Below are 15,831 nucleotides of genomic sequence, written 5' to 3'. Positions count from 1 at the left end.
CAGATAAAATGCCTGTCAGATCGACAGACATTTTATCTGGCAGCCTGCCAGCCCGCAGATGTCCGCGTCATACACTGAGATTTCTCAGTGTGTATTAGCCCAGACATCTGCGCTCCGCCCCCAGGGGAGGAGACATTTCCCTGTTCCTTCCATGGGAAGGAACACAGGGAATGTCTGTCTGTCAGACGAGACAGACACGCGAGAAAACACTAGTACTATAATAAATGGCCAGTATTTATAAACATCATATTAGAATAATGTCAATTTAAACTATAGGAAATCACACCAACAGTTGGGTATAGGTCAAACTATAAAAGTACAGCTCCTAAATGGCGTCTATTATCAATCGTAAAATCACTAAAACTAACAAATTTCTTAGAAGCACAGATCCCAACCATCAAAATTATATAAGTCGCAAAATGAACACAGATAAATCATATACAAATGTATATTTATTTATAATAAAACATTCAATATGACATCCTTAAAAAAAAAAAATTCAATACATGCGCAACAAGACATAAAATTGAAAAAATATATAAATATAAATTTGGTATAAAATTACAGTATCAAGTCTTAACTGCAATGAATAAAATAAAATAGTGCAGATATAAAAGGTCTTCCCATAATCACAGGAAAATGATCCAAACAGAATAATCCAGAGCCTCTTGGTCGTTCTCAGTGGAATCTATATCCCAAACAGTTGGTATAGGTTTGTGAAATAAGTGTGCTTTAGATTTTTTTGGAGCAAAGAGGAATTCTGCCCATAGGATATTTAGTATTGAAAAGAATATTAACATAGTCACTAATAATAGTGTAGGGAAAAAGACAGTTACAAGCAAATCTTCAAAATAGTGTATATCACTGCATGGATGACATACCTGGGTCTAGCATTAATAAATCACCCCTTTCCAACATACCTCAGCTACTGTCTTCTACAGTGCAGATCTGTGCTTCATAATTAGACGTTCTTCTCACACTTTTCTCCGTCATATGGCAAATTATATGAATAATTTTTTTTAAATGTAGTATAATATATAGAATAAATGCAAAGAGTGTGAAATTGAGGGAGTTTCTATTATTGGCAGAAGTCTAAAGCTCCTCAAATTTGTCTTGACAAACTTTCAATTAAAAACGCACACAAAAAAAAAAAAAAAAAAAAGGAAGAAAGCATTCCATTGCGCATAAAAAAAACAAAAAACAAAAAAAAAAACACAACAACTGCTCTGTAAACATTTAGAAATTATGAGGTGTTCAGAGAATCCCAGGAGATATAGAAACTAGGCTTACCCATGCAGAGATTAAATGGTAAATAGATTCATAAATTGAACACTCCTTATTTCTCCATTTAGATTTTGAATTAGTATGTTTTTGTGAAGGAACAGATGAATCAAGAATAAAATTCAGGCTGTAGCTTAATTCCCTATTGTAGGTATTACTTGTGATTAATTGAATTGTGGTATAGTAAGGTACAACTTTATTTCTTTAAAAAAAAGGTAGTGGAATTTTCACCATATGCTCTTTTATTATTTTTCAAGTTAATATTCTAAGCAATATGCAAATCCACATAACTAACTTAAAGATGTCAGTGTTCTTCCCAGAATTTTTTTCCAGCCGGGTGGCATCAAGAAGTAGCCAGGTGGGGGCCTTAATAATAGCAATAATAAAAAAGTTTTAAACCCTGACCTTATAATGATTTAAACTTGAAATAGCATTTGACATATTGAATCTCCTCTTCTTATTAGAGGCCCAGTCGTCTGATTACACTGTACAACAAAATAATACTTTTAATTTGTTTCCTTTCTAAAAATAGTCATACATTACTAATTTGAGGTCAAGAGAAAAATGATTTCAGAATGTTTTTTACTAGCTCTATTTTTTGAGCTACACTACACTGTATGTACATTAGAAATATAGTCATAGTGAAAAGCTATTTTAAAATAATCTGATCTTTTCTTGATAGAAAATAAATAACAGTTGTTTTAATTCAATCAATCACAAATAAGAACACAAAAAACGAAACAAACATACAGCATACGAAACAAACATACAGTATACGAAAGTACTATCTAATATAGTGGCCTATTCATGGGGGTGCTTTCTCTTTGCTTGTCCTCCTCTTCTGGGGCATCTCTTGTCACTGTCCCACCTACCCTGATATCTTTGTTCCATTGCTGAAATGTCTTGGTGGAATCGCTCACTATACTTGTGCACCACAGTTATCTTGTGTGGGTAATCCCGTGAATCGCATATATTTGAATAGGGGAGGGGACAAATAACTGATTCATTTAATTGGGTCATTAGACCCCGCCCCCTCTGCACGGAACACAGATTGCTGGTAAGATTCTCTCCATTCTGCCCACTTCACTAGGAATACCCCTACATCGTCATAAATGGGCTATATCTATCTCGGAACTCAGAGCTAACAGAGTTTTAAATGTCATATTCATTCTTTGCATGCTGAAATCAATTAGAAGTAACTATTTTCACATCGGAAACATTTTCATTGCTGTGCATTGTTATGAAAAAGCTGCAAAGTCTGTAGGATCTGGTCCTTTTTATATAGCTCCTAGATACTGTCCCCACTTGCAGGCTCCCAAAGTGCCGGGTGGTAGGCTGTTTCTTGTCGGGTGGTGTACCCGCAAAAAACAGCCTGGGGAGAACACTGGATGTGTCATTGGTAATGGTGTATCAGTACCTGTTACAAATGTTTAATTTGTGGACAAGTGTATAAAATATTGCAGGTTGCGATGCTTAGAGAACACATGCAAACCTCCTTCCTGCGAACAGGTAATCTATGGGCAACACCAAGGGGTCCATTTATTAAGCAGTGAAAAGTGTGGAGAAGTGAACCAATGGAAAAGTTGCCCATAGCAACCAATCAGCTTTGAAGTAGTATTTATCAAGTACAGTCTATAGAATAATAGGTAGGAGCCGATTGGTTGCTATGGGCAACTTCTCCACACTTTTCACAGCTTAATAAATAGACCGCCAAATGTGGTACCACCGTGGAACGCATAGAATAAGAGTTCCATTTACAGACACCATGACTTTCTTGTAAAGCATGCCCATAAGGATGCTTATTACATCAGATTGGCCAGTGTCAATATAAAATACCAAAAGTGGCCAGCATTTCCCCAACCACCTTGAAAAAGACTTAAATCAAAATAGGTCTACAATAAGAGTAGACCAGAGGTTCCCAAACGCAGTCCTCAAGGCTCCCTAACAGTTCAGGTTTTAGAGATATAACCACCTGTGCTTAACCATGGATATCTCTAAAACCTGAACTGTTAGGGAGCCTTGGGAACAGTGTTTGAGAACCTCTGGGTTAAGTAATTAATAAACTCAGGATGTTTTTCACTGTCTACTCCAGAGGTTCCCAATCACGGTCCTCAAGGCTCCCAAACAGTTCAGGTTTTAGAGATAATCATGGTTGAGCACAGGTGATTTAATTAGTACCAAAGTCAATTTGATATAACCACCTGTGCTTAACCATGGATATCAAATTGACTTTGGTACTAATTAAATCACCTGTGCTCAACCATGATTATCTCTAAAACCTGAACTGTTGGGGAGCCTTGAGGACCGTGATTGGGAACCTCTGGAGTAGACAGTGAAAAACATCCTGAGTTTATTAATTACTTAACCCAGAGGTTCTCAAACACTGTTCCCAAGGCTCCCCAACAGTTCAGGTTTTAGAGATATCCATGGTTAAGCACAGGTGGTTATATCAAATTGACTTTGGTACTAATTAAATCACCTGTGCTCAACCATGGATATCTCTAAAACCTGAACTGTTGGGGAGCCTTGAGGACCGTGATTGGGAACCTCTGGAGTAGACAGTGAAAAACATCCTGAGTTTATTAATTACTTAACCCAGAGGTTCTCAAACACTGTCCTCAAGGCTCCCCAACAGTTCAGGTTTTAGAAATATCCATGGTTGAGCACAGGTAACAATTAGTACCTCAGTCAATTTGATTTAACTACCTGTGCTCAACCGTGCACACGGGCCCCACCACACACCCTGCACCCATATCTTTTAATACTTACCCCTCTGAAGTCCCGCATCAGCTGTAGCGCTGCACAAAACACCAGTAAAATGAGCGCTGCTGCCATTTTCCCAGCGTTTTGCGCATGCGCAGTAGGGAAATCGCTGCAAAAATGGTGGGCCATTTTCCTGGTGACCTGCACATGCACAGTAGACTCTGGGCACAGACCAGTGCCCAGAGTTTACTGCTGCGGTGATGCGGGAGGCCGACGGGCAGGGAGGAGGGTACCGCAGACGGGAAATGCACACGGGCCCCCTCCTCTCTTAATACACCTCTGCTTCCATATGTACCTTAAATAGCAGGTTTTGTTCTATGTACATTACATATAACAGTGCCAGGGAGATTCACTATTTATAGGTTTGGAAAAAAAAAATAAATCTGGATTATGCATTTTGTGAATGTCTATTAGACAACAAGACCAAAGATGTGCACAGTACCTTCCTGTGAAGAGACGATAAGTGGTAAGTAGTCAGGGATATATTCTTTCCGGTCCTCAACATCTTTGTTCCCAGGAGGAGGAAACTGCAGGACATTGTTTTTGCTGACAGGAAAGGATGGGATTTGATGTGGGAAAGTAACTGGTTCAATATTGTGAATGTAGTCTTCCAGTTCCAGGAGATTCACTCCCATTAGTTTAAAGGCTTGTCCTACATCGTCCAGAACAGGGTCTGTCCGTCCATCTAGAATACAAAACCTAGATTAAGGATACAATGAAATTAGGACATAAGCATCTGAAAATACTAGGTTTAACAATTAATGCATATGAAATTCTCAATGGAGCAGGACGACAAATACATAAATTAAGGTTTATTTCCATTCACAGAATGGATGTAGTGCATGATCACCTGTTAACTGCATTTCTTATAAACACTATGCAGGTGATTTGCAGGGCAGAGTTTTGATTTCCAAACAAAGCGAGAGGCAGAGATGAAATATCATTGTGGCAAGGCTTAGGGTTGCTCATCATTAAATTAAGGAGAAGAAAAGGGGAAAAAAAACAAAAACAAACAGTTGCTGGCTATACTTTCCCGCACAAGTGGTCAGATAATTCCTAGTACAGGAAATGCACACTTCCGTCCGCGGGGTTTAAAGAGCAGTATGTAATGAAAAGACTTATGTTGTGCTGAGATCTCCCATTATATGCAGTTATTATTTAAAACAAAAATGTGTGTGTAGGTATGAGTTAAACAGGAGGAAACCAGTAGTATAATCAATCAACCTGAAATCTCTACTGCTGTAAAGATACTTTTGAAGAAACTGTACTTTTCTCCATGTCCTGGCTACTACTTGCTGGGAACCCTGCAAGGAGAAAATACTTGCTTGATGCACTTCTGAGTGTTTAAAGTTTTACCCTGAGGCTCCTGCTCTCCACCCTGGATCTTGGTGACCTAGCCATGAGTATCTTGCCACGTACCCTAACACCCAAATTCTTCATCCTAACCCTTAACACCAATACCCTAACCCTCATCCTTAAGCAGCTTGAGTACATTGGAGAAAGTGCGCTATATAAATAAAAGGTATTATTCCTAACCCCACACACAAATACCCTAACCCTCAGCCTTATCTTAAACCCTAACTCTCACCCTTATCTTATTAATACCCAAAACACTCAATTAATCCTACTACCCAAACCCTTACCAGAAACCCTGACCTTAATACTAACCCTACTCCAACTCTAGCCTTGACCCTAATAACCACACCCTTAAAAGGGCAGACTAGATGGGCCAAATGGTTCTTATCTGCCATCAAATTCTAGGTTTCTATAAAAAAAAATATATATATATATATATACACAGAACATTAAAGATGCTTCATGCTGGCAAGATCTTGAATTACATGGGGCAAAAAGTAAATAAACGGTCCTACACACAAACAGGACGCTTCAATGTCAGATGTGCCACTGGAACGTAATGGAAACACTTGTGTCCACAACATTGCTCATTTGTTTCTCACACTGCCCTAGGGGTATGCAGTAAAGTGAGAGATGTTGGGCTACCATAAATATTGCACAGTCACACATAACGACCTACAATAGCTCCAAATTATATTCCCCGATAAGTGGTTTGATTAGACTAAAGGCCTCCACATACTGCACGATTTTTTTTAAATATGGCAGTTTGACCGATTGGAACGACATATCGTTTAAAAAGTGCTGTGTGGGCATGATAACAATGCGTGCTCCCACTGTCGTTAATCGTGGGCGCTGTTCAATTGAACCTGCAGAAGGATCTCGACCTATCTTTCACGATTTGGCACACATCGTTCCGTGTGTACGCACGTCAAAAGATTTCATGAACGATGAACGATTCCTCGGCACTTCCTGGACACTCCCCTCCACCATTTAGTGCCAGCCGACGATATTTGTGTTAACTCTAGCTCCAGCGGCAGGCAGGGTGCCCGGAGCTAGAGAGGGCAACTTTGTGCGCGCGCGTCCGGAAAAGGGGCGTGGCCATGAAAAGGGGGCGTGTCTATAAGACGTCCCCTTTTCATCACACTTGGGGGCGTGCCCGGCACTTACGGACACGCCGGGCAGCCCCCAAGCGCTGCAGACAGTGAGAATAGATACCGGGCGCATGCGCCCGGTGTCTATTCTCCGGCGGTGACCGGGTCACCGCACATTTCTCCACCCGCGGGACACGGCACCCGCAGGCTGTGAGGGCAGGGCGCTTTTTGCCCTCCAGAAGGAGGGCAGGGCACCACGCCCCGCTAAAACAGCCTAGCGGGAACGCTAGATATATTGTTAACGATTTGCAGTCGTTAACGACCCATTTATATCATTTGTACAATCTTTCCATGTGTATTCACAATATCGTTTGTCCGGGAGTGTTCAGGAGTTCAAGGGAAATCGCTAACGAGATTGGATCGTAACCTACATCGTACCGCCTGTACCCAGCTTAAGACCAGATACTCACTATTGTTTGCACAACAAAAGTTAAACATCAGTAAAACTATACCTTAAAATGCATTTGATGTGTTGTTTACTTGCAGTTTTTACCCGTTTCAGGAGGTTGAAGGGTGATATTAGTGTTCCCGCTAGGCTGTTTTAACAGAGCGCCGCACCCTGCCCAATTCTAAAAGGGAAAAATGCACCCTGCCCTTTTAGCGGTGCCCTGCTAAAACAGCCTGCCCTGTGCCTTCCCCACCCGCAGTGTCCTGCAGGTGGGAAAATGCCGGGTGAAGAGACGCCATGCGCATGTGCAGGGCATCTATCCTCCATATTAACATTAATGCTTCAGATGGTAGAAATCCCTTCTTTCAACATTTGGGCAAAACAAACAGATCACTTGCGGCTTCACCAGTGTGGCAGGCCAAATACACATACAGTTGAATCCACCAGAAATGACAAAAATCCAGAAAGTGAAGTACAAAAAGAAACAAAGATCAATCAATCATGTAACCAGTGTTATCACTAACATGAACAAGTACAGTTTAGAATTAACAAAAAAAAAAAAAAAAAAATGGACAACACTCCTGCAACATATTGAGACCAGCACGGATTTCTCTCCCACTGATGGACAAAAAAAAAAATAAAAAAATAAGAAAAAAGAGAACTTGCACAATAATGTGAGTTTCATACGAGATATTGAAACAAAAACCATCACATGCAGGTTGCCAAGTCAACAAAGATGTTACCACTTTAATCACAGTCTGAGTAAATCTATGGTTTGACCCTGTGAAAATTGGGGGGGGGGGGGTTGCTGAGTTAAAAAAAAAAAAAAAAAAAGAGAATGTTACATGCCTATTGCATGTATGGATAGGATCCACCCCCATTTAAGGACTGAAAGAGAAGGTTTGCACAATCTTGATGGGCTGATCCATGTTGATTTCAAATCTCCCCTGCGGAACTCCACTAATCTTTATCCAGTTATCATGGATGCCTTTATGCTGTTGAGATCTCAAACTCCAGCCCTTCTGAACCCAATTTTGGTTTTCACTGAAGAGGTTACTATAGACAGTATAAGATTCTGTTGCCTGGTTATCACACTGCAAGACTAGAACAGACAGCAGCCAGGGATTAACATACCTTTAATTCGGCCTAATTTTAATATTATAATATAAATTGGGGGCACTACTGTGTGCCATACTACTAATTAGGGGCCAGGGGTGGGTATATGGCAGTGTCTGATGGTCATGTGTGTTGGTCTACTCACAAATGTGTCCTCATACATCTAGCCTCCTTGTGAGTTACAGGCCTTCTAGTCGCATCATGCAGTGGTGGGACTCTGTAGCTCTGAGCGTCTTTTGTGCGACTTTTTACCTTCAAATGCATCTTATACGCACAGATATGCATAGATAGCACACGCAGCTTCTGCTGATTAAAATTATATGTAGCATACCTATATTCTGTGAGTGAGAGTGGGTGTATCTGTATGCGAAATGCTACGTTACAGTGGCAGCGGCTGTAAAAGAGTTTAGCATGCAGATATGCCCGCAGTCGCACACAGGATATAGGCATGCTGCATGTCATTTTAATCAGCAGAAGCGGATTGTGCTATCTATTCACATTACAGTGCGAATAAGACACATTTGAATGTAAAAAGTCATACGAAAAGATGCACAGCGCTACCAAGTCACACAGAGCGCCTGCGTTGTGTGGCGCACGGAGGATAGATGTATGTGGACACATCTGTAGGTTTCCATATAAATTTGTTGCGGACAATGGTCTGGCTCCTGAGCAAAATTATTTGTAGTCTTTGACCTAAACATATCCTTTACCATTTACAGCATCCACAAACAAACCGACTTTCATTTTTCTAAGCTTAAAATCACTTTAGAAAGTCAATTGGATTGCATAATTTTTTTTAAATCCATCACAAAGTTGAGCTGGGTACACACTAATAGATATATCACCTGTTCCATTGTGCATTGCCGGGTGTGTACAGCGGACCTGTCTGAACGACATAGGGCCTGATTCAGACCCACTCGCGAACGGCTGTCCGCTCGCAAGTGGGTCGATGTTATGGACTGAGCATGCGCACGGCGGAGGGAGCTCCGTCGTGCGCATGCGCCAGACGCGACGAGCGAAGGAAAGTCCTTCGCTCGTTGTGTCCGATCAAAGGGGGCGTGCTGTCAATGTTGATTGACAGCACGCCCCCTTTGGTAGGCGTTCCGGGGGCGTGCCTCCCTGACGGGGGCGTTCCCACGGAAACGCCTCCCATCAAAAGCCGGCCCACTGACATCACTAGTGATGTCAGTGGGAGTGATTTTGGTTCTGATAGAGCCAAAATCACTCCGGAGCTTGCGGTTGAAAACCTCAACCGCAGGCTCCGGCTCGCAATTTCGATGGTCGCGATGGTCACGACCATCGCGGCCATCAAAATGCACGCTCGTATAGCCTGTGGGTGGTGACCCACAGCTATACGAGCGTCCAGGAGGATGCTCCATTTTCATGGAGCCCGGCCCTCGTTCAGAGCGTGCGCTCTGCTCAGAGCGTACGGCTCTGAATGAGGGCCATAGTTCACAGACATACTTGATCTACTGTGCAGCTCAGCAGATGGCTGATATATCTGAAAGATAATTCGCCTTCTGCTGGTTTGTGCAGACGACCCGACGCTCACCTGTACACATCTGCAGGGACCCGGCAGTGATTGACAGCTCAACTGGGCAGGCAAATTTAAATGCCAGCCCAGTTGAGCTGTCAAGCCCGGCACATCGGGCAGACAATTGGTAAGAGTGTATATACTTACCAATCGTCAGATAGATCAGCTTAACCATCTTGTGCCTGAGCAAGCCATGACTTAACATAAGTGCCCTGTTCATCAAACCACTGGGCAACCCTACATACTCCACTGATGTGGGCATTGTTATTTAGGAAGAAACTCCTCTTAGCAGCAGAGAAATGCTGCAACATGGGATGAAGAGGATATTGTAGCCATTAGCTTTAATAGACAAGTGATACTGTAGCTCAAATGAATCAGTGATCAGACAAACCAAAAACACATTTGTAATGTGTTTACACCAGGCATGTCAAATACTCAGAAGCCAAACTGTGCGCAGTGGCTCCCTGGGGTGCCTCGGGACACTTGCAGGGGTGTCTCAGGTTGGTTGTCCAGCACCAAATCAAATTATTTGTGGTCAATGTAATGTAAATATGTGCACAAAAAGAAGTGCAAACCTGTCCACCACCACATAACTGACCCTAAGGATGACAGGTACGTACAATTTACTTCACTATACTACATTTATTCTGAATTTCTCAATAACAAACTTTTAGCTTGGGTGTGCTGTGACAACAATGCTGACACTGTAGGGTGCCGTGATTCCAAAAAGTTTGGGAACCACTGCAATAGTCAATGCCTGTTGCAACTATGTTGCATTTTCGCTCTTATTTTTTTAATTTGATGAGTTTAGACCGGAAAACAGAAACCAATTTTTCTAGAATTAAGTGTCTACAAACATGAAGTGACCAGTCAGCTGCTGATCTTAAGTGTAAATAGGATACTGTGAAACATTTCATTCTATATTTATAAACATCTGTATAATATTGTTACAATGAAGTAAACTTTAAAGTTAGTAATTCTTGGTGCTGCCATCTACTGTATGTTTAACACTATCATTCCACTGAAATTCTAAGAAAGCTGTTAAAAAAGAAACTGATAACATGGTAAGCAGATAACTAGTTTTGTTTCATCAAAAGAGGGAAGCTCCCATAGCAACCAATCAGCTCCTAGCTGGCATTTATTAAATACATTATTTAAAATGATAGGTAGAAGCTGATTAGTTGCTGTGGACTACTTCTCAAATCCTTATATTTGATACATCTACTCCCAAAGTCTCAACACTATCTGAAGATGGATCTCAGCAACTTTATATCAGATGCAAAGTGTTGTTGCCTCACAAACTATACAACCACTGGTACTTTATTTTAGTATAAATTATTATTTCAAAGCCAGAAAATGGGCTTCTTTTTCCTGACAACTTAACATTTTTTAGACCAAGGTGGATCACATATTGGACAATCACATTTTCAAACTATCTTGTATATAGTAAACAAATTACAACCTCCCAAAGCTGCACTCTTATCTGCTTTGCCATACATTTAACTAAGCTATGAAGTGTGGCTGCCAAAGCATTCAGTCCACATTAATTGGCATCATATACAACTTTAGATGCCCTGATAACAATTAGTTTCACCTTCACGTTTCTATTCATATGAGACAGGTTCAGATTACACATCTGCTTGCTAGGACTACACTACAGTGATAGCAGCAATATAAGGCCCCGGGGCCACTGTGTGCAGACAGCTGCTGTAACGTGCTTAGCAATAATAATAATAAACCTGGACAGAACAGGGGATCTCACCGCCCAGTGACTGTATTTACATACATGTGCAGCAGGCAGGGATCACACACTGTCACACTGGGTAAAGGGCTAGTGCAGCCTGCCTTTCTTATACACACACCAGCCTCTCACAGGTGGCAGCACAGGGTACTCACACAGCTCGGAGTAGCGATGGGCTCCCCGGCACAGCTGCTGCAGGTACCGGTGCAGGACATCGGTGAGCAGGTCGCAGGCAGTCACCTGCACGGAGTCCCAGCCCAAGGACTGGCAGATCTGCGCCACCGACACTCGCAGCAGCGAGCGCGAGTAGCTCTCACACATCCCGGCTTATCCGGCTCCCATCACCCGCGCAGACGCTTCCGTCTCCCGGTTACCCGCACGACCCCGTCCGCGCTCTCATTCCCGACGCCATCTTGGCCTTTCCTTTCCTCGCCGCTGCTCAGCACAGGCTGCAGGCTGCGCCAATCCATTGCAGAGCGCATCGATCTGGTCACTTCCGCTCACAATCTGTAGTTCGGAAATCAACCATTGGCACCAGGGAGAGGAGTTATAGTGAGGCGGCGCTAACGTGGGGCGTTCTTTTACCGCTATATTAGTATTGGGCAATGAGGACCAATCACCGCATTCATTTCGGGCCTGGGCTTGATGGGTGTCACTAAGCGCCTTTGCTTGTCAGCTGTTCTAGCAGCGTGATTTAAAAAAATGTCATAATAATTCCATGCAAAGCACTCCTGGTTTTGTAGTTTATATAATTAACCTCCTAAATCCCGCGGCCAGAACCGCCGCTTAGTAAATACACTCCTAAGGGGCCATTTATCATTAACTATTTCCGGCATATTCCCCGAAAAACACCCGTTTTCAGGGGAAATCCGCAAATATTTTTAGTTTCTCTGAAATGTATTATGAAGGGACCGAGCAGATGCTGCTGTCCCTCCATTTCCGACAGCACCCGCAACCCATAGGTTTCTATGGGGGAAGCGATACTGTCAGATTTTTACCTTCGCATTCCAGGGCTTGGTGTCTGCAGCAACCGCCATCTTTAGATGGCGTTGTGTTGCTGTAGTATATGGGCTACATATCGTAAAACTAACTGAGAGGGTTCCGGAGGTACTGTCCACGGCAATGGCCACCATAGGGATATGTCTGTGAATGCTGTCTGTACTCACTGACCGATGCACACATGATATATCGGCCATTCAATTGAACACATGGTCAGATTTGTCAGATGAACGATCTGAACGATTTATGAACGATTTGACCAACGATTTGAACTATTAATGATTTTTGACTGCATTAAAATGAATGAAACTGGCAACATTTGTATCCATATGAATCCAACTACTGTTACAATACATTGTTTTCAGTATATTGGAGCATACACACGGTCAGATTTGTCAGAAGAACGATTTGAACGATTTTACCAAAGTTTTGAACGATTGAACGATTTTTGACTGCATTAAAATGAATGGAATCGTCCAAGTCTGACTGCAAACACATCAGATGTCAGAAATCGTTATCTGACCATCGGGAACGCGCATCGTTGATCGTCCATCGTTCAGGCATGTCAGATATGAACGATTTTCCTTCAGATATGAACGACTGAACGATTTTTAAATCGTTATCGTTCATATCTGAAGGAAAAATCTGACCGTGTGTATGCACCATAATGGAGCGTACACACGGTCAGATTTGTCAGATGAACGACTGAACGATTAAATGATTTGAAAGATTTGAACGATTTTACCAAAGTTTTGAACGATTTGAACGATTTTTGACTGCATTAAAATGAATGGAATCGTCCAAGTCTGACTGCAAACCCATCAGATGTCAGATATCGTTATCTGACAAACGGGAACGCGCATCGTTGATCGTCCATCGTTCAGGCATGTCAGATATGAACGATTTTCCTTCAGATATGAACGACTGAACGATTTTTAAATCGTTATCGTTCATATCTGAAGGAAAAATCTGATCGTGTGTATGCACCATTAGAAACTATCTGACTCAAGCTAAGGGGATATTTCTATTTCCCTGATGGATAAACTGCATGAACACTAAATACACCTTTCTGATTAAACAATTATTATTTATAAGGACAATATCACACACAGTATTACATATTATAGTTACCAATAAGGACAGCACACGACCTTGTTTTTAATTTAACTATTATATATATATATATCTATATCACTTTTCACATATTTTCCTCTCATTTTTCTATGTGCACACCTTGTATGTATTTAATATCTTTTTTCATTCACCCCTTTTTCTTTTAATATTTCGCTTATAAAGCCATAATTATGGGCATGATTATGTTAACTATCTGAATAAACAATATATGAGCAATAACTAGCATAAAATTAATATACTAATATCCGGGAGCCCGATTAAAATAGTTTTAAAACATATTTAATAAAAGTAATTACATTTTATTTTATTAAGAGGGTTTGAGTGCACTCAATTTGTAATTGATTCCCATTTGTTTCTTGTTTTTTTAAAATTAATGGAATCGTCCAAATCTGACTGCAAACACATCAGATGTCAGATATCGTTATCTGACCATCGGGAACACGCATCATTCACACATGTCAGATTTTCCTTCAGATATGAATGATTGAACGATTTTTTAAATCGCTATCGTTCAGATCTGAAGAAAAATCTGACCGTGTGTATGCACCATAAAACAGGGCTTATGATTCCATATGCTGGGTACACACTGGTCAATATATCGTTTGTACAGTCGACGAACGATATATTATCACTGCTAGTGCTATTTATAAAATATATATATATATGCAATAATGTGAGAGAAGCTACAGTGGGTATGGGCATCCATAGGTACTTAAATCAATTAGATCAAAAAAAAAAAAAAATTTGGGCGTCTTAAGAGAGTAGGGGGCCCATGTGCATTCCCCGTGCAGGGCCCCCTCCTCTCTCCCCGACGGCCGGCTGGCCAGCTACCGCAGAAGCAGTAAACTCTGGGCACTAGAGTGTGCCCAGAATCTGCTGCGTATGGGCAGAACACCGGAAAAATGGCAGCGACGGCCATTTTCTGGTGTTATCTGCAGCGCTGACACCCGACGCGGGACCACGGACAGGTGAGTTTTAAATAATATTGGTGCAGGGTCGGTGGTGCGGGTCCCCCTGGACCCGGGGGCCCGTGTGCCCCGCACACCCTGCACCCATTAAAGATACGCCCCTGGCTGTGGGTTTGGGTGTTATTATAACATGTCAATCTATCAAATGATATCTATAAAACTATACAAATACTGTAATATGAGAAGAGAAAACTGATGTAAATTCACACACCACCAGAAAACCAGAATCCATACTAAATATATAGGGCATGCCACATCGATTCTACATACTGTATATAAGAAAAGCAGGATCCTTATTAATCTTGAAAAAGCCAGATCCATATAAAATACATTGATAAAAGCTAGATCCACATAAAAAAAGCATTGAAAAAGTATGATTTACATAAATACATTGAAAAAGTTTGATCCACATAAAATACATTTTGAAGGGATCCCGATGCTTTTAGAAAGGAAAATTGTGCTTAGCTGCAATCTTCATGTTCAGTTATACTGCGTCAAACGCGTCAAATCACAAATATATACATAAACCTAAAACAGGATTGGATCTAAAATCACAATCTGGATCTAAATGAAGCAGAGATATTGTATGATCATAAGGTCAGTCAAAATGGAAAGGATTTCATAATTAGGTTACTCATCCCAGTTGTAAGACATCTATAAAGTGATGCTGCTCAACTAACCACATAAAATATAGATATATAGTTAAATCATTTTAGTGGAGCAGATCTGTGCTGAAATAATCCACAACACATAATCTTATAGGTCATGCAATGCAATGGTATTAAATCAAATTAGTAAATATGGAGAATATCAAGTCATCTAGGTCAGTGAGTAAAAAAAGTAAGCTCCAGGGTGATAAGAGGAGCGACTGTCCGCTTCTACTTTCCCCTGTCAAATCAAACAGGAGATGAGAGAGAGGAGACGCTGCCCTGGAAAAAACAGAAGCACTTCTGCTTTCTGGGAAATCAGCCATGTCTATCTCCTGTTACCAGATCGGCATTGCAGGAGAAGTCACCGGTATCCTCCCAGATGAGAGCGCTGTGAGGGAGAGTAAAAGAAGGTACCTTGTGACCTGAGATCCATGTGCAAGAGGTTGCTAGGAGTGGTAAATGAGTCAGCTGCTGCTCGTGCAGCTGATAGAAGGACACGCGTTTCGCCTGAGGCTTGGTCACCTGATCGCTGTGGGCTCCATACTCCACCTGTCTGGTTATTTCTACTAGAGCTCAGCCAATCACTATACTCTGTTTCTGAGTGATGGCTGGTGCAACCAATCAAACATAGCTGGTATCTAAGCCTCTGAGCTAATAGTCTGAAGGGAAAACTCCGGTGGAAATTAGCATAAGTAAACAAAAGAATGCTCATTCAGTTTCACTGGTATAGTGAGTCAGCTGTGCAAGGAT

At 41.5% G+C, this 15,831-nt stretch overlaps 1 protein-coding gene across 1 annotated transcript in view; it reads right to left on the bottom strand.

The window, feature by feature from the left end:
* TAF3 (TATA-box binding protein associated factor 3) overlaps positions 1-11,832 on the bottom strand; it is a 126,865-nt gene extending 115,033 nt beyond the window's left edge. The window contains exons 1-2 of the mRNA XM_088468912.1: positions 11,486-11,832; positions 4,487-4,729 (exon numbers count right to left, since the gene is read on the bottom strand). Coding sequence (XP_088325038.1) covers positions 4,487-4,729; positions 11,486-11,651 — 409 coding nt within the window. The 5' untranslated portion in view covers positions 11,652-11,832. The remainder of the gene's footprint in view (positions 1-4,486; positions 4,730-11,485) is intronic.
* Between the last annotated feature and the right edge of the window lie 3,999 nt (positions 11,833-15,831).

The sequence above is a fragment of the Taudactylus pleione genome, unplaced genomic scaffold (assembly GCF_031769625.1).
Source record: "Taudactylus pleione unplaced genomic scaffold, aTauple2 ptg000086l, whole genome shotgun sequence".
Classification (NCBI taxonomy): Eukaryota; Metazoa; Chordata; class Amphibia; order Anura; family Myobatrachidae; genus Taudactylus; species Taudactylus pleione.
Note: the sequence above shows the minus strand (reverse complement) of the source record. Positions and strands in the feature narration are given on the sequence as shown.